At 50.6% G+C, this 22,184-nt stretch overlaps 2 protein-coding genes across 9 annotated transcripts in view; one reads left to right on the top strand and one right to left on the bottom strand.

The window, feature by feature from the left end:
* The window catches only part of LOC144390785 (liprin-beta-2-like), a 47,333-nt gene extending 39,305 nt beyond the window's left edge, over window positions 1–8,028 (bottom strand). For 3 of the 7 annotated variants that reach the window (XM_078097186.1, XM_078097197.1, XM_078097201.1), the window contains exon 1: window positions 7,734–8,028. The gene's annotated coding sequence lies outside the window, so the exon portion shown is untranslated. Of the gene's footprint in view, window positions 1–7,720 lie in introns of all 7 variants that reach the window. The other 4 variants (XM_078097207.1, XM_078097211.1, XM_078097202.1 and 1 more) reach the window with 3 other exon arrangements.
* A 1,309-nt stretch (window positions 8,029–9,337) lies between these two features.
* LOC144382938 (basic helix-loop-helix ARNT-like protein 1) lies at window positions 9,338–21,250 on the top strand. Of its 2 annotated transcripts, XM_078097178.1 has the most exons (20): window positions 9,338–9,636; window positions 14,074–14,226; window positions 14,433–14,497; window positions 14,622–14,769; window positions 14,853–14,873; window positions 15,017–15,049; window positions 16,399–16,428; window positions 16,636–16,793; window positions 16,887–16,966; window positions 17,067–17,159; window positions 17,357–17,474; window positions 17,686–17,835; window positions 18,043–18,289; window positions 18,551–18,657; window positions 18,751–18,901; window positions 18,992–19,071; window positions 19,162–19,270; window positions 19,643–19,736; window positions 19,812–19,905; window positions 20,014–21,250. In XM_078097178.1, exons 3-20 carry the CDS (start codon window positions 14,452–14,454, stop codon window positions 20,169–20,171), a joined length of 1,917 nt encoding a protein of 638 aa, XP_077953304.1. In that variant the 5' UTR covers window positions 9,338–9,636; window positions 14,074–14,226; window positions 14,433–14,451; the 3' UTR covers window positions 20,172–21,250. The 2 variants fall into 2 exon arrangements, with proteins under 2 accessions (XP_077953304.1, XP_077953303.1); XM_078097177.1 differs by lacking the exon at window positions 16,399–16,428 and having other exon boundaries at window positions 9,481–9,636.
* Window positions 21,251–22,184: the final 934 nt, after the last annotated feature.

The following is a 22,184-nucleotide window of genomic DNA, read 5'->3' as shown; positions in this document are numbered from 1 at the left end:
GTATTTAATTGTTGCTGCTGGTTGTTTATCACACATGTTTTCACTAATTTCATGTGGTAAAAAAAATATAATATTTTTACAAAGCTGTTGTTTTTCCTCCATTGAGCCAGAACTTTACTGAGGCGGTTGGTTCCAAGCAGAGGCGCATTACAGATTCACACATAAAAAGGCCTCATATCAAAGCTCAGACCTGACTAAGCCTGACCCGGACATCACGAGCTGGCATCTGGAAACACAAAGTAGCGCAATGACCCCTGAAGGACGCGATGTATCTGTACACCACTGTACCATTACGCGTGTTAAAGGTTTAGAGAGCAGAGGGGAACTGACCTCCTTTGACCTCACACAAGGTCACTGGATCCGTGTCGGCAGCGCCTGAGCAGCTTTAAAGCATCACATGTGCTCTTCGTAGTCACTCTTTATGAATCAGAAAGCAGAAGGGTTAAGAGGTCATCCGTGGGTTAGGGTTAGGGTTAGGCTAACCCTAACCCTAACCCCCGGAGCGCCGTCTGTGGCCTTCAACCCTGTGACATCATCTTTCCTTTGAAGTGAGGCTGATAGGGGAGCAGGACTACATGTGACCCCCCCCCCCGTCCGCACTGCTCTGTTTCCTGCCTGAGAGCATGACATCCATCTCTTTGTATTATCAGATCCTTTCCTCCTTGACTGTGAGCTGTTCTGCGCGCCGGTCACTTCACTTCTGCTCTCATTTCCGCCGTAATCTATTTTGGCCTGAGAGTGAGGGCGTGACTTGCAGACGGTGGCCGACGTGGGAGTAACAGCCAGCGACGGGAGGCAAGGGCAACGTTTTCCCCGTGAGCTTTAGGAGGCCAACGCCACTAAGATGTGCACACTTAATGCCGCGGCCTCCGACACGCGAGTATTCTCCGCTAAACCCTACAGGAACCATGAGGTCAGGGGATACCTGACCCCCTTTTTGTCAGACGACCGCCTTGACGCACACAATGACTGCACACAGTCACCACGTGCTGTTTGCGGGCACACACACACACACACACACACACACCTGCGACTATCCGGTATTGCGGCATTCTTGTCATCAGCTTGACTACGGCAATAACGGCGCTCCCCGAATAACCCGCTTGGTCCTCAAGGCGACTCACGTTGCCTCAACACGTCGCCATCACGCCCATTCCGGGTCCGTTCGCGAGACCGGAGGCGGGAGCTGGCATGCGAGGTGCCACCCGGGCCACGACTCGCGCCCGTTGGCTCGCCGTTGGCACGGCAACGGGAGGAATGTTGGGGGAGGTTTCTGCTGATTGAAGTGGTTTCTCAAAAGGTTTTTAGGCAGAAACTTTTTTTACCCCCCTTCTTACAAAGCGAAGGTGGACTCCCCCCCCCCCATCGATGCATTTCCGAGGATCACGCAAACGGAGGCGACGGTTCTGAGCTCTGAGAGGGGAAAATGTTCCACGTACAGCTGGTTTTGTAACGTTTTGCCCAGCCGGAACAGAAGGTGAAGGACCTCCTGTCATCGCTCTGCAGAGTGGCAAACCTTGACATTTGGAATTACAGCATCACCAAAACCTTCACGATCGATTCTTTGTGGGGGGGGGGTTGTGATACCAGGAAATGCCAGAATGCTTGTGAACCGGACCTGTACTGCTGAGAAGAAGGGTAAAACATTAACACACACACACACACACAGCAAGGGTGTGTGCGTTTACTGTTCCTCCTTATTTGGCTCAGCCTGTTTGGATTAGTGTCACCAGCTAGAGGCCAGACCCAAGCCCCCCCCGGGCCCCCCTGTCACACAGGGTAAATACAACTCTGTGTGTGTGTGTGTGTGTGTGTGTGTGTGTGTGTGTGTGTAGCCAAGCCAACACGCATCAACAGACCCTTCACCAATTAACATCACTGCACAGAAATCACAAACGCTTGAGACGAGGATGTTCCCTGTTCCCTTTTAGATCCCCGTCTCTCCTTCATCCCTGGAGTCACAGCGACCGCTCTCAGGGTGACCAGTGAACCTGTCGCTGTGTGAACACACATCAAACCTGCGGCGGAACTCGACGGGCTCCACAATTAATCCAATGTTCTCAGCGATGGACTGCGTTCGCCTCGCAGATGAATATACTGTATATCAAACCAGGCGCTTGCACAACAGCGTGCCGCTGAAGGGCGAAGGGGGACCCTCGTTTAATTAAAAGACATTTTCATGCTGTGCCGCCTGGTTTGTCACAGTGAAACTCCTGGAACGCTCCCCATTAGACAAAGAGGAGCTGGCCAACCCTGGACGTCCTGTCCAGGTTAAGTGTCTCGCCCAAGGACACGCTGACATGCGGAGTAGCGGGGGCAGGGATCGAAACCGTCGTGTCCAGATCCACTCTGGACAGCGCAGAGTGGATCTGCTGAGGGGACGGAGACTTCCTGTCTCTGTGGTGGCATCAGCCATCCTTTTACGGCTTGGTCTCCCGCCCCCGGCAGAGGGACTGGACAGGCCGGTGAAGAAGGCCACAGAATGGTGGCCACGCTATTATCCCTGATGGCCCGGTGAGATGTTTCCTGGACTGGTCAAGGCCAGAGAAGCAGTTATTGATTGGGGAACGAGTTCCAGGCAGCAGACAACTAGTGAAACCGGTCCTAAGAAAAAGGGATCTTCAGCAAATGGTTCTTTGGTGGAAGAAGCAGCGCTTCACAAAAAAACAATACAAGCTTTTTAATCTTTTCCCTTTTCCAACTGTTTATGAGTAAATTCAGAATTCAGCTTAACAAGTTTAGCGTTCTCTCTTTCCAAAGCAGATTTGTTTAATGAGGCAATTCAAGGCCTTGAATAATTATCTATACTTAACCAAGTACTGTCACACTAAATTAGCTTTAGTGCTAAAGCTGTCGAGTGTCTGTATGCAAAAGGCTCTCAAAAGAAAAGAGAACGTTACAGTCAGACCTGCGTCTGTTAACAGTAACACCGTCAAAGAAAACTTTTCACCTCGGTTCCAACTAGCAATTATTTTTGATTATTGTAATTGGAGAATGTGGCTCAGTAGTCCCGCCCCCCTCCCTCAGACCAATTTTCGGTACAGAACGCAGGCAATGCGATGGACACCCTAGATATTATATATAAAAGGCTAGATGTCTCGTCCAACGGAGTCGAACGTCCGCGCGCGGCGGCCATCTTGGGAGGGGGAGCTCCTTTAAAGTGACGTAACTGGAGTTTATTGAAACTTTGTTGTTGTTGTTGTTGAACCCAGCTGGGATGTAGACAAGCACTGCTCTAAACCAATCACAGTCGTCTGTGTTAAGCGGAGGATGTAGCGACAGACCTGCTGATGATGCTTTATTCTCTAGTTCACTCTGTCATAGTCAGAACTAAATAAGGATTTAAACAAACATTTTTATTGGTACTCCTCATGAGCAATGTGAAAAATGGTGATATTCTACTTTAAGTCAATACAGTCGCCTGACGGTATTGGGGTTTCTTTTTAAAATAAAAGCCACCGTTGTCGTCGTCACCATCAAGCCAATCTTTCCCTAAACCCGATGAATTCCCATTTCACGTGAAGGCGCGAAATCTAAGCGAGCATCTTAAGAAGAAGCCATGAACTGCATGTGAAGAGAAGCCACGATGGGAGCGCAATCTCCCGCTGGAGCCAGAGTGGAGTGAACCAGCTGAGATGATGGGACGCTTTGAGCTCTGCCTGCTGAGTCTGATGAAGCTCAGAGGCTGTGGGCCCGGCAGCATCGTCAGCGATGGCATCCTCCTCAGCCTCCAATCAAATACAGTCTGAGGAGAGCAGCTTCCCGCCCACTGAGAAAGTACCAAACACGAGCTCGCCGGGTGTTTTTAGAGGGACAACGATGGGCAGCGCCTCGGCTACAGAAGACTCCGGTTACAGAGTCAGAAGCTGCGAACAAACGAGCTACAAGGTACCAGTTCACATTACAGCGTCGCGTTACAGCTACAGGGCAAAGCTATGCGTGGGTTTGTCTTTCTACGGCTCCCAGGCAAGAAGCAGGTGCACAGACCCCAACGCACACTGAGAACACACACTTCATTTCAGTGAAAGCGTTTAAAGTCGCATGTTTTAAAGGCCATATGCGGCGCATCCGGAAATTATTCACAGCGCTTCACTTTTTCCACTTTTTGTTATGTTACAGCCTTTTTCCAAAATGGATTAAATTCATTATTTCCCTCAACATTCTACACACAACAAGCCATAATGACAAAGTGAAAACTGTTTTTTGCTAATTTTTGCAAGTCCGTTAAAAATAAAGAACGAAACTATGTACTACTATGAAAATATACATATTTGATTGGTTGAATAGCATCACATGAGGTGATATAAAACGCATGAGATGGACCTAACGGTACAGAAGAGGCCTCTAGGTCAGAAAGAGAAAAGTAATTATCTCATAGAATTCCATACAATTGGACTTCTTCTTGCAAGCAGATGAGTCGCCCCCCCACAGCTGGTCAATGCAGAGAATGCAATGGGGGTGTGTGTATTGTCTCTTACCATCTCCAGCCTTCATCCACCACTGACCTCCTCCTCGCCATCACATCCCTCTTTTCTCAAACTGTCTCTCCATGCTTTCCGCTGCCGCTCGCTCTTCCATCATTGGTCTAATTGTTTTCTCTCTCTGCGCACACTGCCTCTTAAACGCTGGTACAAAGCAATTGGATGTGGCCAGCTTAATTGCAACTGGGTTGCGTTATAATATTTTCCGTCAACCTGAAGAATTACATTATCTATCTCACAACCACTCACTGTTTTTCTCAGGGAGCAGAAAAAGCGGAGATGGAAACCAAATTCAATAAAACAAGCTTTTAGCCTCCACTCTTCACCATTATTACCAGTATTTGCCATTTTACCACTTCCTGTAAACACCCCTACACGCCGCTTTATTTACGCTCACATCCAACCATGGACTGAGATCCCCATCATTTTCCATTTACAATTCTCCAGTGAAATGGCAAAGTTCCAAAGTACTTTCTACTTGCATCTAAAGAAGGACTTGTTTCTGTTCCGGTCTTGTTGGACCTCAGTGACACCATCAATCACTGCATCATAGAATATTTTACTAGAACATTTAACTGGTATTAAAGGAAACTCAGTGAGCTGGTTTAAGTTGTAGTTATTGGATCGACCCATGTTTGTGTTTGAAAAGTAAAAACCTTGATGCCTACTAATGTTAGTCATGGAGTTCCACATGGTTCTGTGCTTGGACCAATTTTATTTACCTTAAATATGCTTCCTTTAGGCGATGTTATCAGAAAAGACCATGAACTTTAATAGTTATGAAGAATGCTAAATGATATCTAAAGATCAGCCGGGACGAAACCAACGAGTGCACTGAACATCAAGCAAGTCTCAAGGACATCCAAAGCACTCGATGACCAGAAACCTCCTGACCTTAAACTCAGAGCAGCGGTTATTTCTCCAAAATCAACGGTCTAATAATACAGTTTCTCCAGTGTGACTAATGGGTTCCATGTTGGAATGGTCAACGTTAAATCCAATAGCCACTCACACGAGCCGTCGCGAGAACAGAAAAATAGCAAACTCTCACGTGGGAACTGTCGTTTTAAATCTCACCAAAGTCATTTGTAGCCGCTACGGTCGTGTAAACACTTGAAGACGTGAGAACAAACTTCTCTTTTATTTTAACTCTCTGCTCAGGTAACCGAGCCGTGTCGTTCGCCCCAGGTTGTTCCCCCGAATCTCCCCTGGCTCCTAAGTCCCTATAAGTACTGCTTCTTATAAATATAATAGCGTTATGAACATCAATGCACTAACATACATTTATAACTAATACAACTTTATGCTGCTCGCCGATAAACCTTTCAGGTTTCTGTTGATTCCTGTTCAGAAAAAATAAATAGATTATACATTTACACTTGCCTGTTTTAATGTTTTGATCGTGGTTGTGGACTCTGAGGGTAACTTGTTTTTCTATAACGAACTAGATAAAACGTTCATGGCGGTCCTGGCCGTGGCAAAGAGCCTGGATTTCAGATTTGATTACATTACATGTTTATGTTGTGATTTACAGCGATTATTTTAACTGCTACAGTGCTGTTAAAAACCAAAAGGTTATTGCACTTTGTTCATATATTAGTAGTTTTTAAATAAAAGTACGCCATACGCTCATTTTTAATTCAATTTTCCCCTTAAAATGTTAATAATTGCGATTAATCGTATAAAATAATGCGATTAAAATCATAATTGTTGCCCAGCACAAAATATTTGTTTTTCCATTACCAATGCTATGACCGATTTTATTATCATTACTATGCTGGTCTATCATGTCCGCTGCAATTATTATTAGTTACAATTTTTCCATCACTATTCTGCTAATTTGTATCATCTTTCAATGTGTTCTTACATTGTTCTCATCGCATCTATTGCACGCGTGGCCGTCCTGACAGAGGGACCCTGTCTTTCTTTCTAGGCTTTCTTGTAGTCTAGTCCCTTTTTTCCTCCCTCTTAAAGAAGTTTTCCAATGAATGGGCTCCGGGACAGAGGACGTTGTATCTGTGGATTGTGGGACGAGTGACATCATCCGCGGATCCACGTGTTCGCGCAATAAAATGATTCGTACGTACAGAGTCATAGCTCTAAACCTATACTCCAAGGTAGGCTAAAAACAAATGCTATAACAACACGTTTGTTATGCAAGTAGGGCGTTTATTCATCGCCACTTCCCTTCGGCCCCTGTGTTTATTTTCTCTGTTGTTTAGAAGTGCTAATGCCCCCCAAGAGCCACGCAAAGCAGCCTTAATCAATTCGCCGTCGTCAGCGCAATGCCGCTTTCAACTCCCTTTTAAATGAGATTTGCAATAGAAAGGAGGCACCAGCCGGCGTTATTCAGAGGCAGGAGGCTCCTTCAGCTCGCCGGTCTGTGATGTCACGTGCACATACATGTCTCTCCGCGTGCTCCCCAACACTTATCTCCAGCATTAGATGCAGATGCTTCAGCAGCGGGGGGGCCACACATCAGCCTGGATATTCACCATAAGGATATCAGCATCCTCCCCCCCCCCCCCCCCCCTCTTTACTCACGCTGTCACAAATTGATGATGTGCAATTACGCAGCATGTGTCGGTGAAACTAAACGTCATTTAATAGCTCGGAGGCGGCGGGACACGACTGAGCGGGGGGGGGGGGGGGGGGGGAAGAACCAGTGGCACAACAAAAGTGTCATGTTTTCTAAGCATGTCGCTTGTACACAAGAATAAAAGGTGCTGCCGTGTGGAAAAAGTCCAACCGGTGACATAGAAGTGCAAATGAAACACCCCACACCTGTCTTTTGGATTCTACTTTACACAACTGGTGAATTGATATCAGCATTAAGATGTTTAAACACATGAGATGTGGGGACCGTGGTGATTCCTAGAGATGGAGGAGGCTACTACATCCCTGCTTCCTTGAAAGATCGTATCAAGAGTATTCGCATCAGCAGCCTCTGGTGTGTTTCAAATGTGCAGCTACAGAGGATAAAAAGGTATATGGTGACGTCACGGCCCAGAAATAAATATTTAAGGTTCATAAGGCCACTTAACGGGTTGTCCTCGGGGACCACGAGCCATGAAATCACGCGTTTACCATGTACGAAAGAAGAATGTTAAAACTACGAAGTTCATATTGAACTATTGCCACTGTGACGTCTGGATGAAATGTCACCACGGGTGACGACACGACACGTTTACGGTTCCACACGCACGCCAGGTTATCACAGCACTCACGGCTTCACGCACTTCAGTTACTTACGACGCGACTCCGAGACACACTTTATCCAACCGGGTCCTTCCGACGGGTTCGCTGGAGACACTTGGGAGTCAACGCGAGCACCGCACAAACACACGCGCGTGCACGTGCGGTCGGAGCACACACACACACACACGCACACGTAGAACACGCTGACACGTGCGTGCGCTCTCAACTGCGCTCCACGGTGCCCGTCCGCGGCCCTGCACGCGCTGTAGTGATCGAGCGCGAGCTTCCTCAACCATCGCCTGCCATGTGATAAGCGCGTTGCCTTCAGGGGTGCCTCGTAACTTCCACACGCCACAGTGTCTGGGCCTTTTTTTGTTGTAATAATGTATCTCTGTGAATGGAAACTGGTGCATCGCCGGTCGCAAAAAAACATATTCTTTTACTATTCGCTATAGTTGCAATTTGCCACGTTAACTGTATGAAAATATATATATTTGAAAGCTCGTGAAGTTAAATTAAGGAAATACAATAACAGCAGCAGGTGATGGGGATGGTTTGGATCATTTTAATGTAGGGACATTAAACGCAACACTACCACATATTTAGGAAATTGAGGTAATTGATCCTTCGAATACGTTAATCAATCAATACGTTAATCATCACAACAAGAATCCTAGGCCTGTAGCCCCTCTCACAACTTCAAAAATGTTCATCTGTGATTTCTAGGAACAGACAACAGTTTGTTGACATGTTTTTTGTATGGAAACTTCACAAAATAAACAAAGGAGGACACAATTTAATTCATTTAATCTTGTATAATCCACATCGCTGATTTGCCTCAGAGGGCTGTACAGTCTGTACACATCCTCTGTCCCGAAACCCTCACATCGGCAGAAAATATAGTTTCAACAGCGTCTATTCTAGTTTTAATATGGCTCAACCATGTCATCTAGTGGCAGCATGTTTGCAATAACTTTTCCCACCCACTTTGACTTGCATAAAGGGAAGGCGTTTAAGTTATGTGTATATGTCCGGATAGAATGATTTATGTAAATAGGAGGTAGTGTTACAGAAGGACGAATAAAGATGACTGTAGGGAGGAGCAGTCTGAGACCAATACTGAATCTAGATATTGGTCCAATAATGGTTCAGTTATTGGTGTCAATGGTGTTTTACTTTCAGGAAAATTACGAAAAAATACAGCTATCAGATGTATATTAATGTGTAGGTGTATATCTACCTTACTTTGGTTTAACCTGTAACCTGCAAGTAGGCTGACCGGTAACTCTCACCCAGCCTGACGAATCAGTTTCATGCTGTAGGCACCAGGCTGGCGTCACGTGGAGACAAATATCTATGAATCAGCGGTGCTGGGTGGAGCAGCTTCATCGGGAAACCTTCACTTCGTTCCAGAAGAGCCCAAAAAAACCAACAACTGGACGGTGGCGGATGCAAAACTATGACCGGCAGGGGGCGTGAACGCGCGCGGCGCACGCAACCGCAGAACTCGGCCCAGCCAAAGAGGGAGTTACACGGAGTCACAACAAGTCCATCGCGGAATGAAGTGGTGAATCTTCAGCTGCTTTTGTTTATTAACACGTGAGAGACCAACGTACGGCGCGGTGACGCGCGCCACCCCACTTGGCGCTCATCGCCGTGTGACTGGTAACGTCGGCGTTCTCGCAGCCGCGTCGCTGCGCTCGGCTCGCTGCTCATTGGCCAACCGGCACGCCCGTCCACGTCGCCCGGGCTGAACCCGCGTCCGATTGGCTGAGGTGGCACCCGCGGCGGCAGCTCGAGCCCCATTGGCTGAAAAACTAGGTTAGTGGTCCGACAGGCATGACGGTGAAGAGAAACTGGGTCACCGATCGAGAGTCGTTTATGTCACAGTTCTTCAGGTCGCTATCGCACGTAACCAGCGGCTTTCAATGGATGGACCGAGCTCACTGGACCTGCTGTAAGTACACAACACAAAACAAGCCCCCCCCCCCCCCCCCGGCTTGTCAGCGTTGCCTCTCGGTGACGTTTGCCGCTTGGTGTTAAACCGTGATGGATGTCGTCGATGTTTTGCCGGACCTGTGGTCGCGTCAGTCGGTGCCGGGGAGCGACGTCAGCCCCGCCGGACAGGTCTTGACAGCGGGCGCGCTCTGGAGCTAGCGACTGTATGCTAATGTTAGCGAACCAGCGGGACCAAACGTAGCCCCCCCCCCCCCCCCCCCCCCCCACCCCCCTGGTGTATGACCGAGCGGCTCGCGACGTGCCAGCCCCTTTGGCAGGAGGTAGGAGTCGGTTGAATGTCGGTTAAACCGGGGAACAACGCTAGCATGCGCTAGCACGCTAGCACGCTAGCTATGTAAACAGGCCCCTCGGTGTGGGGGGGATCCGGCTTCCGCGGATTCTTCGACAGCATCCACCGGGCTGCGACGCCATCCCCCGTGACTAGACGCGGCCCCCCTGTGGCGGTTCGTCTTGCACCCGGGAGGACCGGACACACGAGGGGCTGCTAGTGGCGGTGGAACGGCGACCGCGGGCTTCGGTTCCGTTGGTGCGGAGCGGAGGGGAGTGGGGGACCCGGACCGGTGCTTGGAGGGGCCCCGGGCAGAGGCTCCACCAGGTCCCCCAAAAGCGACAGGAGCTTTTTGTTGTGATTTTCTCCTCCTCCATCATGATCCTGAAAGATTGGCTTTTTATTTTGAATACTGCATTTTCTAATGCAGGTGTTAGCGATATTTGTGTGTTCTTTTACAGCCACATGGCACAATTTCTGACAAAACCCATTAGTGATGGAAGCTTATTCCAACAGTGTGAAGGTAATTCAGTAGTAACGCTTCGACTTCGACATGTTATCCATGCCTGAATAGTAACCGGTAGTAACTTGCATAGTGCTTGTCAGGACTGATTGGCGTTGCCACAAAGGCATTTGGATACCTGAGACGTGTGGTGACTTATCAGGTCCAAATGTAGCCATAAAGATGAAAACAAATCGGTGTACATCTGCGTGAAAGGGTGTTTGAAGCAGAAGGTTGTTTTTCTGCCATCGTGGCGGCGGTATTAGGCTTCGTTCTGATGATGGGGCTTCCCTTGAGCCGGGAGGTTTTGATTAAAATCATCGTAATGTGATGACATTTGGTTTTTCTTTGTGATGGATAAACTACAAATAACTTGAAAAGATTGTTTCTTTTTTTAACGACTGCAATTGCTCAATGAAATAATGTGTCCATTTTCATGTTGAACCATTGCTAAGGCCCGCCCACCCCCCTGCCGCTACTGTTTAACTGTCAAAACGGCGTTACCATGGGAACCGCACTTTCACACATTCTAACATCTTTTGGTAAGAACGGCAAATCGTTTGGCCCATCATTTCTATTGTTCATTTCTCGGTGAAGTGTGTGTCACTTGATTTCATCATATTCTCCGTTTACTTATTTTATAGAGAAAAGATTAAGAAGTGTCAGGAATCAATTCACACTTTAAAAGACAACTGACTGTACTTTAATTTCAGAATAAAATATTTTTTGGGGGAAAAACCGTTGGGGATCCTGTCACTAGAAACACGAGAGGCTTTTTTTTGTTGAAACGCAAACGGGTGTATTGGACTTGACGTGTTCTGCAGAGACGGTGAAACCACAGTCATGTTGCTGGCAGGTTGTCTGGTTTGTGCTGTAACACGACGTCCTCTCTCACGTCGCCGTTTATTGGCCATGTTTGTGCCCCCGTCGGACAGAACGGCCCATCGTCAAAGAAACGTACGGCGTCGCGTTGGTTCCTCGTCGCTGTGAGCGAGGTCAACATGCTGCGAGGCCGTGCGTTTATTTGAATGCGTGTGGTGGATCCCTGCGTTTTAACGTGGGGCCGAGAAAAGCACAGTGAGGAAAATACGGCATATTAATCTAATAATGAATCTAATCCCACGATGTCTACCGATCGTAGCTCAGAATAGAGGACGGTCTCTGCTAGTCGTGCTTCAATGTGTATTGTCTTATGCTGGATAATCCGGCCAAGTCGCCAGTAGTACACATGAAACTCAACTCCCGACACGCTGTGTGCGAGGTGGCCGCCGCCGCGATTAACGTAACCCATAACCTCTGTTTGGAACCGGTCTTACTCGTCCTGCTTCTGCCGCGTTGAGGCGGGCGTGACGTAAGCGGCCGCCCATGAGGACGCACCGCCGGCTTTACTAGGTGATGCCGTCACAGCGGCTTCTTGACGGCGTGCCGTTCCGGGTTAAAGGTCGGCCCGCCTCGCGTCCAGCCTGGTGTGGAGGCGTGCTGGGCTTCGGGGACCCTTCTCTTCAACCGTCGGCCGGCTCACAAACCGCCTCCAAGAAGTCTGCTTCCATTATTTTTAATGCGCATGCACGATTTCCCAAGGTGTCTTATCCAGCATTGACCCACCTCCAGGCAAAGATGTAGACCCACGGCACCGCTACGTCACCTTGCTGCTAGCTTCATACCCGCCGTTACACTGACGTCATCCGTCAGGGTCTCGTGTGTGTGAAACCTTCTATGATGAAGAGCATCTGGAGATTAACCTCAGATTGTATCATTTTGGTCCCGAAGAGGCGTGTGATTTTAAATGTTTTTTTTGATCCGGTTAGCGTCGTGCTAAGCGCTTGTTAGCCGGCTCGGGCCGATGGAAGTCCATTCGTTCTGTACCAACGAACTAGACGCGTGTTTTTCTTAATGGTCTTTGTTAATTGAAATAATTGTCAAACTCGACTGCACAAAATAAACTTCCTGAAAGTGTTTACCAGAACCCGCGTCCAATCTCTCTCTCATGATATTTGTCGGTAGATGAAGTCGGTAAACCTCGCAGTCCAGCTCGGACTAACTAGTCTTTTACCCGCTGTTATGAAAAGTCTCACAGCAAAGCGTCTGAGAGCTACGTTTGTGGAACGAGGTGTTCTCACGCGTTCTCCCCAAAATGCAACGACGTCACTAGAAACTAACGGGGTTAGGGTTAGGGTAACCCTAACCTTAAGGTCCTCTACGTCCTCTGATGGAAGATTATGAAAATATAACGCACACTTCATGCTAGAAATGCCCTCGAAACGCATCCAACTGCTGATGCTTTCTTAAAATATTGTGTTTTTCACAGAAAATGGTCACGAGTTGCAGATGAAACGTGGTGTTCTCGCCCTTTCTCCCCAAAAGCGTGAGAAGTAATTTGTGATAATAAATCAGCTAGCTGGCTGAAGCTAACGGTTTATATCCTGCTCAAGGACATTGGTTCAGATTCAGTTGGGTTCTGCTTTGATAAAAGGATGGTTATTTTCACGACAATTTCTATAAGAAATTACTGCTTTTTAGGGTTTACGCGCGTTGGCGAAACGGACGGCTGCGGCGCAGATTAGCAATTGTTATCATCTCATATTCATTGACTAATTAATTGCCTTTTATAGAAGCCCTGTAACGTATTAAATGTCCTGTAAACTGAAGCTCAGGTGTAGATTATGGATTTTTTTTATGCCTTTTGGATCAACAAAAAAAAAATGTTTTGCACGTTTTTAAAGTAAATCCAGCCGACGCAGCTTCCCGCATACGAGCCGTAGGCTTCCTATCGTAGACCGGTCGAGGGACGTTGCAGCTCCTCACCGATCACTGGGCGTTCAGCGTTCATTTCTGCTCATCGTGAACACCACGTGAATCATCTGAGACGGCCGCGGAGACGGAGCCAGCCTGCCAACGTTCTCTTCCAACTAATCGACTCGTACTGATTCACGGGAGAGGCTTTTATTCTCCCCTCAGAATCCGTGGTCATGTCGCCTGACACGGCTGTCAGAATGGCTCAAAAATGTTTGAATATTCGCTTTAAAAAAACACCCGGTCGCGCATTAGACACGTCAGTAACAGGACACATGAACACAAGGAGACGGAACTACTGGTATAAGCAGACAGTCTCTGCCGCTGTTTTTTCATTTTCACACTCGAATAGTTGTTTTTAACATCTATTAAAATATAGAATATTCATCATGATATATATATATTCGCATTATGAACACTGCATATTTCTTAAGTCACAAGAGGAGAGACGGTGAATTGATGTAACGGCGCCCGTGTGCGCTGCTGCGTCACTGATAAAGTAGCAGTAGGTGGTGGCTGGTTCCGAGGCTGACCCAGTTTCCACTCTGGTTCCTTTCAGCGTTCCGTCATGACGCTGCAGTTCCTCCCCCCCCCCCCCCCCTCTGGCCCAGAGATTTGTCCCCGGATCACTAAGCCCGTCCTGACCTAGAACTCTGCCGCCCCGCGCTTTGAGACGTTTGCCCGCCGACTGTTCTCTCTCTCTTCGGTTGAAACGGGTCCCACGTGGTTTAATTGTTGTAAATTTGTCAACAATTTCATTTGTATCTAATGTCTTTTCTCTTGTGTGTCCGGCGGCGGCGGCGGCGGTGCAGACCGGTTGAAACCGCTGTTTGAGGATCAGTTCGCGCCGGGCCACTCTGACCAAATGACGCAGAGCGGATGATCGGTCCACACTGAGACCGGACCGGATCCAGGCGACACCCACCCGGCCCGTCCAGGAGGCCCCGTTCCAGTCTGCTATCCAGGTGGGTGAGGCAGTTCTCCCCCCTCCCCCCTCCCCCGGGCAGCCTGCTGCCTGAATACAAATAGATACGCTATATCCACAGCCTTGTACTCGCTGTACTTGTTAATATCTGACTGAAAACGAATGTCGGTCATATAAATTCCACGTCCGCGTGGGACCTGGACCTCCGTGACTGACTGACGCGGTCTCGTCGTTGCGTGTTCACAGGTGAGGGCCTCCAGAGTGGATGGAAGGAGATGACTTTAACACAGAGGCTGTGATGAACATCTGTGGTGAGTAGGACGCTACCCGTGTCTCCTGACTGGATGAGACCACGTTGCCCCCCCCCACCCCCCCCGCCGTGCTTCGGGTCCTCCGTGGAAACGCTTTGCACTGAGCTTCCGTTCTGCTCTGCAGATGACCTGATGGCCGACCAAAGGATGGACATCTCGTCTACAATGACTGACTTCATGTCTCCGGGGTCTACGGACCTCATCTCCAGCTCCATCAGCACGCCGGGCATGGACTACACCCGCAAGAGGAAGGGCAGCACTACCGATTACCAGTGAGTGAGAGACGAGAGAGAGAGAGAGGTGGACTGGTTAACTTCTGGTTTTCATTTCTTAATACATTTGTGTTTCGTTCCAGGATTGACGGCTTCTCATTTGAGTAAGTTCAAACCCGCCTCTCAACGTTGATGCTGGAAAAAAAAACGATGATCAGTAAATTGAGTAGACGTGAGCTCCTGGTCCTTTTAAACGGGGCCGTGCATGTTGTGGTGGAAGCTAACGTCTCCTGTCGTTGCTCCTCAGTGACATGGATCCAGACAAAGACAAACTGGGAAGGTGAGAAGCAGCTTTATCCTCAGCACATTTTGTGTTTGGTGTATTTCCATCGCGTTGGTCACAGATCCGTCTCTTGAGATGTCCAACGCCTGCCGCTTGTGAGTGTTCTCCTAATTGCGTGACGGGTTCGGAGGCCCGGTCAGCCCACACACCCAACGTCTCTAAGAGGAATCCATGCGTGAGGCTGTGCAGGAGGTCCGTCACGGGGCTCAGTGACACGTTCAGACACGGATGTCCCCAAAGTATGGAAGTAAATCTGTGGCATCGGATTTTGAAAGAAAAAGGTGATTGAATTTCTAGCACTGAATATTTATGCATTGAAATCATGTATCTGAATGTTTTTCAATGTTAAAAAAAAAAAATGTCAAAAAATTCAACTGCAAAAAATTCAACTGCAAAAAATTCAACTGCAAAAAATTCAACTGCAAAAAATTCAACTGCAAAAAATTCAACTGCAAAAAATTCAACTGCAAAAAATTCAACTGCAAAAAATTCAACTGCAAAAAATTCAACTGCAAAAAATTCAACTGCAAAAAATTCAACTGCAAAAAATTCAACTGCAAAAAATTCAACTGCAAAAAATTCAACTGCAAAAAATTCAACTGCAAAAAATTCAACTGCAAAAAATTCAACTGCAAAAAATTCAACTGCAAAAAATTCAACTGCAAAAAATTCAACCGCAAAAAAATTAGAACCGCAAAATTCCGAGAACCCAAGGAAGAGCAATCGATTCTAGATTCAAGATCGGGAGCGTGCGTCAAGCAAAAGGAGCGAGCGCCCCAATACAACTTGGGCTTGTCGACTATGATGACCGGATTTCAGCCATGTCTGTTAATAACGGGGCTTCGTTGAGTGTTTTAACTTTAACTTCATGCCATCAGTGTGGTTTGTGTCTGTACGATTCAGTAATCGACTGCTGATGCTGGGATGCTTCCACGAGCTATTAGGAGCGTGTGCAGACGCATAACCCCGACAGTACGTGCAGGTTATGCTGTTTACATGCACGACCATCTAATGCATTTTTTTTTTTGCAGTTGAATATTTTAACGTTGAAAAACATTCAGATACATGATTTCGATGCTTAAATATTCAGTGCTAGAAATTCAATCACCTTTTTCTTTCAAAATCCGATGACACAGATTTACTTCCATACCAAAGCGTCCCGCATGACGAGACGCTACTGACGCCAAGAGGCCGCAGATCTGCAACCTTTTTTTTTTAATCCCGACGTTCGACCAGCGGCCCGTCGGCGTCGCGTGTGAATGACTCTTGCATGCTGTGACTGTGACAACGTGTGGTTCCGTTTATTCTAATCTCTCTCACGTCGCCCCCCCGGTTTGTCTTTCCAGTGACCAGCAGGGCCGGATTAAGAACGCAAGGTAACACGGCCCACCTTCTCACCTCCCTCACACCCCATCAAATGTCCGAAGCGAAGTGCATGGATCAGACCCGCTCGCTGCGCCGCGTCCCATCAAACAGACATTTACATTATTGTGGCCTAACGCCAGCTGGATGGAGGGGGAGGAAGAGGAGGAGGAGGAGGGATCGCGGTTAACTAACGTCTGGTGCCCCCCCTCCCCCCGCAGAGAGGCCCACAGCCAGATTGAGAAGCGGCGCCGGGACAAGATGAACAGCTTCATCGACGAGCTGGCGTCGCTGGTGCCCACCTGCAACGCCATGTCCCGCAAACTGGACAAGCTGACGGTGCTGCGCATGGCGGTGCAGCACATGAAGACCCTGCGAGGTCAGGGTGAAGGGCGCGTGGGGGGTGGGTGGGGGAGGGTACGGGGGGGCGAGGCGACACACACTGACTGACCCTCCCGCTGTGTTTGCGCAGGTGCGGCCAACCCGTACACGGAGGCCAACTACAAGCCGGCCTTCCTCTCCGACGACGAGCTGAAGCACCTGATATTGCGGGTGAGCGCCGCGCCGCGCGGGTCAACCTGCTGTGTGTGTCGAGAGGTCACGAGAGGTCAACCGGGGTTTTTTTTTTTTTGGGGTGTGTTTGGTGTCGCAGGCGGCCGACGGCTTCCTGTTTGTGGTCGGCTGTGACCGCGGGAAGATCCTCTTCGTGTCCGAATCCGTCTACAAGATTCTCAACCACAGCCAGGTACGGCGCCCGCTGCTGACTGCCCGGACCTCGCGGGCTGCACGGGGCACCGCGGTGTTCACCTCCCCCGCGTGTGCTGCCGAGGAACCGCAGGAACCGACAACCGAGTCCAGACGTTCCCATATTAAACCCTCCCAGCTGTTTTACTCCGTCCCCCTGTGTCTGTGTTCCGTGGCTCCTGTCCTCTCTGCCCGCAGAACGACCTGATCGGCCAGAGCCTGTTCGACTACCTTCACCCCAAGGACATCGCCAAGGTCAAAGAGCAGCTGTCCTCCTCCGACACGGCCCCACGAGAGCGGCTCATCGATGCCAAGAGTGAGTCCCTCTGACAAAAGCAACCAAAAGTCAGGCGGACAAAGGGAAGCAAATGTTTGGGGCCCCCAAACATCGGCCCACGTTGTTGTTATTCTGTATCCGATAATGAAAATGTCAGCCTCCGACACGGCACCCGGATGTAGGAAACAGCCGATCAGTGCAGTGATGTCACCAGCCGTGTGTGTGTGTGTGCGTGTGCGTGTGCGTGCAGCGGGTCTCCCGGTGAAGACGGACATCACCCCCGGCCCCTCCCGCCTCTGCTCTGGAGCCCGCCGCTCCTTTTTCTGCAGGATGAAGTGCAACAGGCCCTCCGTCAAAGTGGAGGACAAAGACTTTCCCTCCACCTGCTCCAAGAAAAAAGGTGGGTCCCTGCCCGTCTAACCCACGGCCTCAGACTGGGCGGCGCCAACCCTCCGCCCTGCCGCCACACGCCCCCCCTTTTCTCCGTCTCTCGGGTCCGGGGGAGTTAGTGGACAGTTTCCCACTCAGTTTACTGAACCGAATGTGTATTTTCTGCTGTTCCCTCTGACGCCGTCTCCTCCCCCCTCTCTCCCTCCCTTCATCGCAGCGGACCGTAAGAGCTTCTGCACCATCCACAGCACGGGCTACCTGAAGAGCTGGCCCCCCACCAAGATGGGTCTGGACGAGGACAACGAGCCCGACAACGAGGGCTGCAACCTGAGCTGCCTGGTGGCCATCGGCCGCCTGCACCCCCACATCGTCCCCTCGCCCAGCCTGGCAGACATCCGGGTGAAGCCCACGGAGTACGTCTCCCGGCACGCCATCGACGGCAAATTCGTCTTCGTTGACCAGAGGTGAGACGGGGGGACGGGGGGGGGCAGTCCTCAGCACATGGAAGGCTTCTCCTCGTGTCTGTAGAGACCAGGATGGAGTCTCTCTCTGTGTGTTGCCACGGTAATATTGTCGTTATGCTTTGCATTGATACGGAGTAGAATATTAAAAACCAGCCCGCTGCTGATCACAACTTGACTCATTAGGAATCTTCACACATCATTTATTGTTATTTTTTAGCTTTTAATGTTTAAAAGAAAAGCGTCTCTCTGTGTGACCTCCAGGGCCACGGCCATCCTGGCCTACCTGCCCCAGGAGCTGCTGGGGACCTCCTTCTACGAGTACTTCCACCAGGACGACATCGCCCACCTGGCCGAGTGCCACAGACAAGGTAGCAGCCCTGTGGGGGGGGTGGGGGGGGGGAGGGGCCTAAATGAAGAGCGTGGGCGGAGTCTCCAATATCTGTGTGTGCGTGTTCCCACAGTGCTGCAGATGAGAGAGAAGATCAACACCAACTGTTACAAATTTAAGATCAAAGACGGCTCGTTCATCACTCTGAGGAGCCGCTGGTTCAGCTTCATGAACCCCTGGACCAAGGAGGTGGAGTACATCGTCTCCACCAACACCGTCGTGTCGTAAGTCGACCAGAAGGCCCGCAGCCGCCGTCCCCCGTGGACACCGTCTCCCCCGTAAACACGAGTGCCATTTGTCCGCCGTCTCCGCAGGTGTCCTGTGATGGAGGGATCGGACTACCCTCAGTCCGCTGCCTCGCCTCAGAGCATGGACAGCGTCCTCACCTCGGAGGGTAAAGGACCAACAAACGCTCATCGCTCAGTTGTCAATCGCTCACCCTTCGCGACTCACGTGTCCCTCCCCCCTCGCTGCTGATTGGCAGGTGGAGGCAGGCGGGCGCTGCAGACGGTCCCGGGCATCCCCGGCGGGACGCGGGCCGGAGCCGGCAAGATCGGGCGCATGATTGCGGAGGAGGTGATGGAGATCCAGAGGTGAGTGCGCGCGTGTGGGTGGAGCGGACGGAGGCGTGAGTCAGCGCGCTGGCTGACGTACACGCTTGGCACATTTGGAACGTTTCAATTTTATCATTTCAGATCATTTGAAAAAAAAAAAAACGTGAGACCCTATAATGAGCGAGTGCCGCCTCCACCTGCTAAGCGACGGATGGATGTTCTGTGTACTTACAAACACATACGTAGGTCCGATGCCCCCCCCCCCCCCCCGCCCCCACCCCCCCGCGGCCTTGGGGGTCTGGATATTTGAACCTGTCGTTCCAAAGGACCGACGCGGGTGTTTAGGAACCCAAATCTGTAACATAATCTGATCTGTTTTTTAAAAAAAAAGACCATCTCTGTGTCTATCAGGATCCGAGGCTCCTCCCCCTCCAGCTGTGGCTCCAGCCCCCTGAACATCACCAGCACCCCCCCACCCGACACCTGCTCCCCAGGGGGCAAGAAGGTAACACGCCCCCTCCCCCTCCCGCCACGCAGTCGGGGTTTCCTGTGCGTTAAGTGTCTGCTGATACGTTGACAGATTCCCAACGGAGGGACGCCCGAGCTGGCGAGCACGGGGGTCCTGCCTGGACCGGACTCTGTGGGCTACCCCTACTCCAACCAGTCCATCATGAGTGAGTGTGACCTCCCAACGCGCACACACACACACACAATAAAAAACCCCGCAGTTTGTCGCGGTGCTTTCTCAACCTCTCGCCCCCCCCTCCCTCCCTCCCACCCAGGCGACAACTCCCACCTGAGCATAGACATCATGGACAACCCCGGTTCCAGCAGCCCCAGCAACGACGAGGCGGCCATGGCCGTCATCATGTCCCTGCTGGAGGCGGACGCGGGCCTCGGCGGGCCCGTGGACTTCAGCGACCTGCCCTGGCCTCTGTGAGGACGCAACGGGGGGGGATGGGGGGGGGGGATTCAGAGGCAACAAGTATCCACCGTGGCTCGTTCTACCCGCAGCGAGTGAAGAGCGAGAGGAGCTGCTCCGAGGCTCACTGCTACATTCTCATCCGTCGTTCCCTGTAGGTGCACGTGACCCTGATTTTCGTTTGGATTTGATGTGACTGATGTGTTGCAGGCTCGCCTGCACACTGGGGGGGGGGGGTCCCCGACTGGTGGACTGAGCTGTGAGCTGTGAGAGGTTCACACGCAGCTGAACATCTTGAGTGTACGCTCTCGTGTCCCTGTACTGTACAGACCCCCCGTCCCCCCCCGTCCCCCCCACCCAAGAGTCAGCTGATCTCCAGCATGGGCAAAGGACCTATCAGCTGAGAAGCAGGTGTATTTCAGTCTGTTTACACGACAGCAGCGCGGCGGGTGTGTCCTCCTGCCACAGGCCGCTCCTCGCTGCTTCGCTAATGCTAATGCTAATGCTAACGCTCGTGCAGCTTTCGCTGTGGGAGCCAGTGATCCATTGGACTCGCTCGGCGGAGGTCTTCACAATACCGGACCCCTTCCCCCCGTCAGAGATGAAGCTCGATGCCTCTGGACCATAAGAGCTTCTCAATCAGAGATTGATGTTTCTGTGTTTCAGAAACACCGAGTGGGATATAAACTGGGCCCCGTTTAGTTTCCGTACCAGCAGATGGTTTTTAATCATTAGAGGCTGAACATCAGAGGATCTCCTCTCTAATCGGGGATTCAAAGCGGTGGACCCTCCTGTGAGCGCTCACGGACGCGTGGTAACAGGACCGTTGACCATGAAATCCCTGCTGAGCGCAGGCTCCGCCCCCTGCCGTCCTCCTCCAATCAGGGAATCGGTTCCAGTAGTTTTGTTTTATCGCTTTACGCTACACACTACAACGTTCCCCTTGTCGATACACCCCTCCCCACAATAATGTATCAGATCTTTAGATTACCATGTTAAGAGTATACTTTATGCAAATATATGAGTATGAGTGTATTCTATGTATCAGCAGTGAAATATTTTTAAAATAAAATGTTTGTCGTTATGGACAAAGCGTAGTGCTGCTACTCTTCTTTTTTTGATATATGTACAAATATGGTGAACGTAATAATTCCTTCAGCGATCTGATCTCTGTCAGCCAATCGCTGCAGACTGCTGGTATTTATATAAGATGTTGCCATGAGAGACACACGGAGGCAGAGAACGTCAAGGAGGGAGGGAGACTCGAGGAGGGAGGGAGACTCAAGGAGGGAGGGAGACTCGAGGAGGGAAGGAGACTCAAGGAGGGAGGGAGACTCGAGGAGGGAAGGAGACTCGAGGAGGGAAGGAGACTCGAGGAGGGAGGGAGACTCGAGGAGGGAGACTCGAGGAGGGAGGGAGACTCGAGGAGGGAGGGAGACTCGAGGAGGGAGGGAGACTCGAGGAGGGAAGGAGACTCGAGGAGGGAGGGAGACTGGAGGAGGGAGACTCGAGGAGGGAGGGAGACTCGAGGAGGGAAGGAGACTCGAGGAGGGAAGGAGACTCGAGGAGGGAGGGAGACTCGAGGAGGGAGGGAGACTCGAGGAGGGAAGGAGACTCGAGGAGGGAGGGAGACTGGAGGAGGGAGACTCGAGGAGGGAGGGAGACTCGAGGAGGGAAGGAGACTCGAGGAGGGAAGGAGACTCGAGGAGGGAGAGACAAGGAGGGAGGGAGACTGGAGGAGGGAAGGAGACTCGAGGAGGGAGAGACAAGGAGGGAGGGAGACTGGAGGAGGGAAGGAGACTCGAGGAGGGAGAGACAAGGAGGGAGGGAGACTCGAGGAGGGAGAGACACGGAGGGAGGGACACTCGAGGAGGGAGAGACACAGAGGGAGGTACAGACACGGAGGGAGGGACACTCGAGGAGGGAGAGACGAGGGAGGGAGACTCGAGGAGGGAGAGACACGGAGGGAGGGAGAGACACGGAGGGAGACTCGAGGAGGGAGGGAGACTCGACAAGGGAAAGGCAGACATG

The sequence above is a fragment of the Gasterosteus aculeatus genome, chromosome Y, assembly GCF_964276395.1.
Source record: "Gasterosteus aculeatus chromosome Y, fGasAcu3.hap1.1, whole genome shotgun sequence".
NCBI classification, from domain to species: Eukaryota; Metazoa; Chordata; class Actinopteri; order Perciformes; family Gasterosteidae; genus Gasterosteus; species Gasterosteus aculeatus.
Note: the sequence above shows the minus strand (reverse complement) of the source record. Positions and strands in the feature narration are given on the sequence as shown.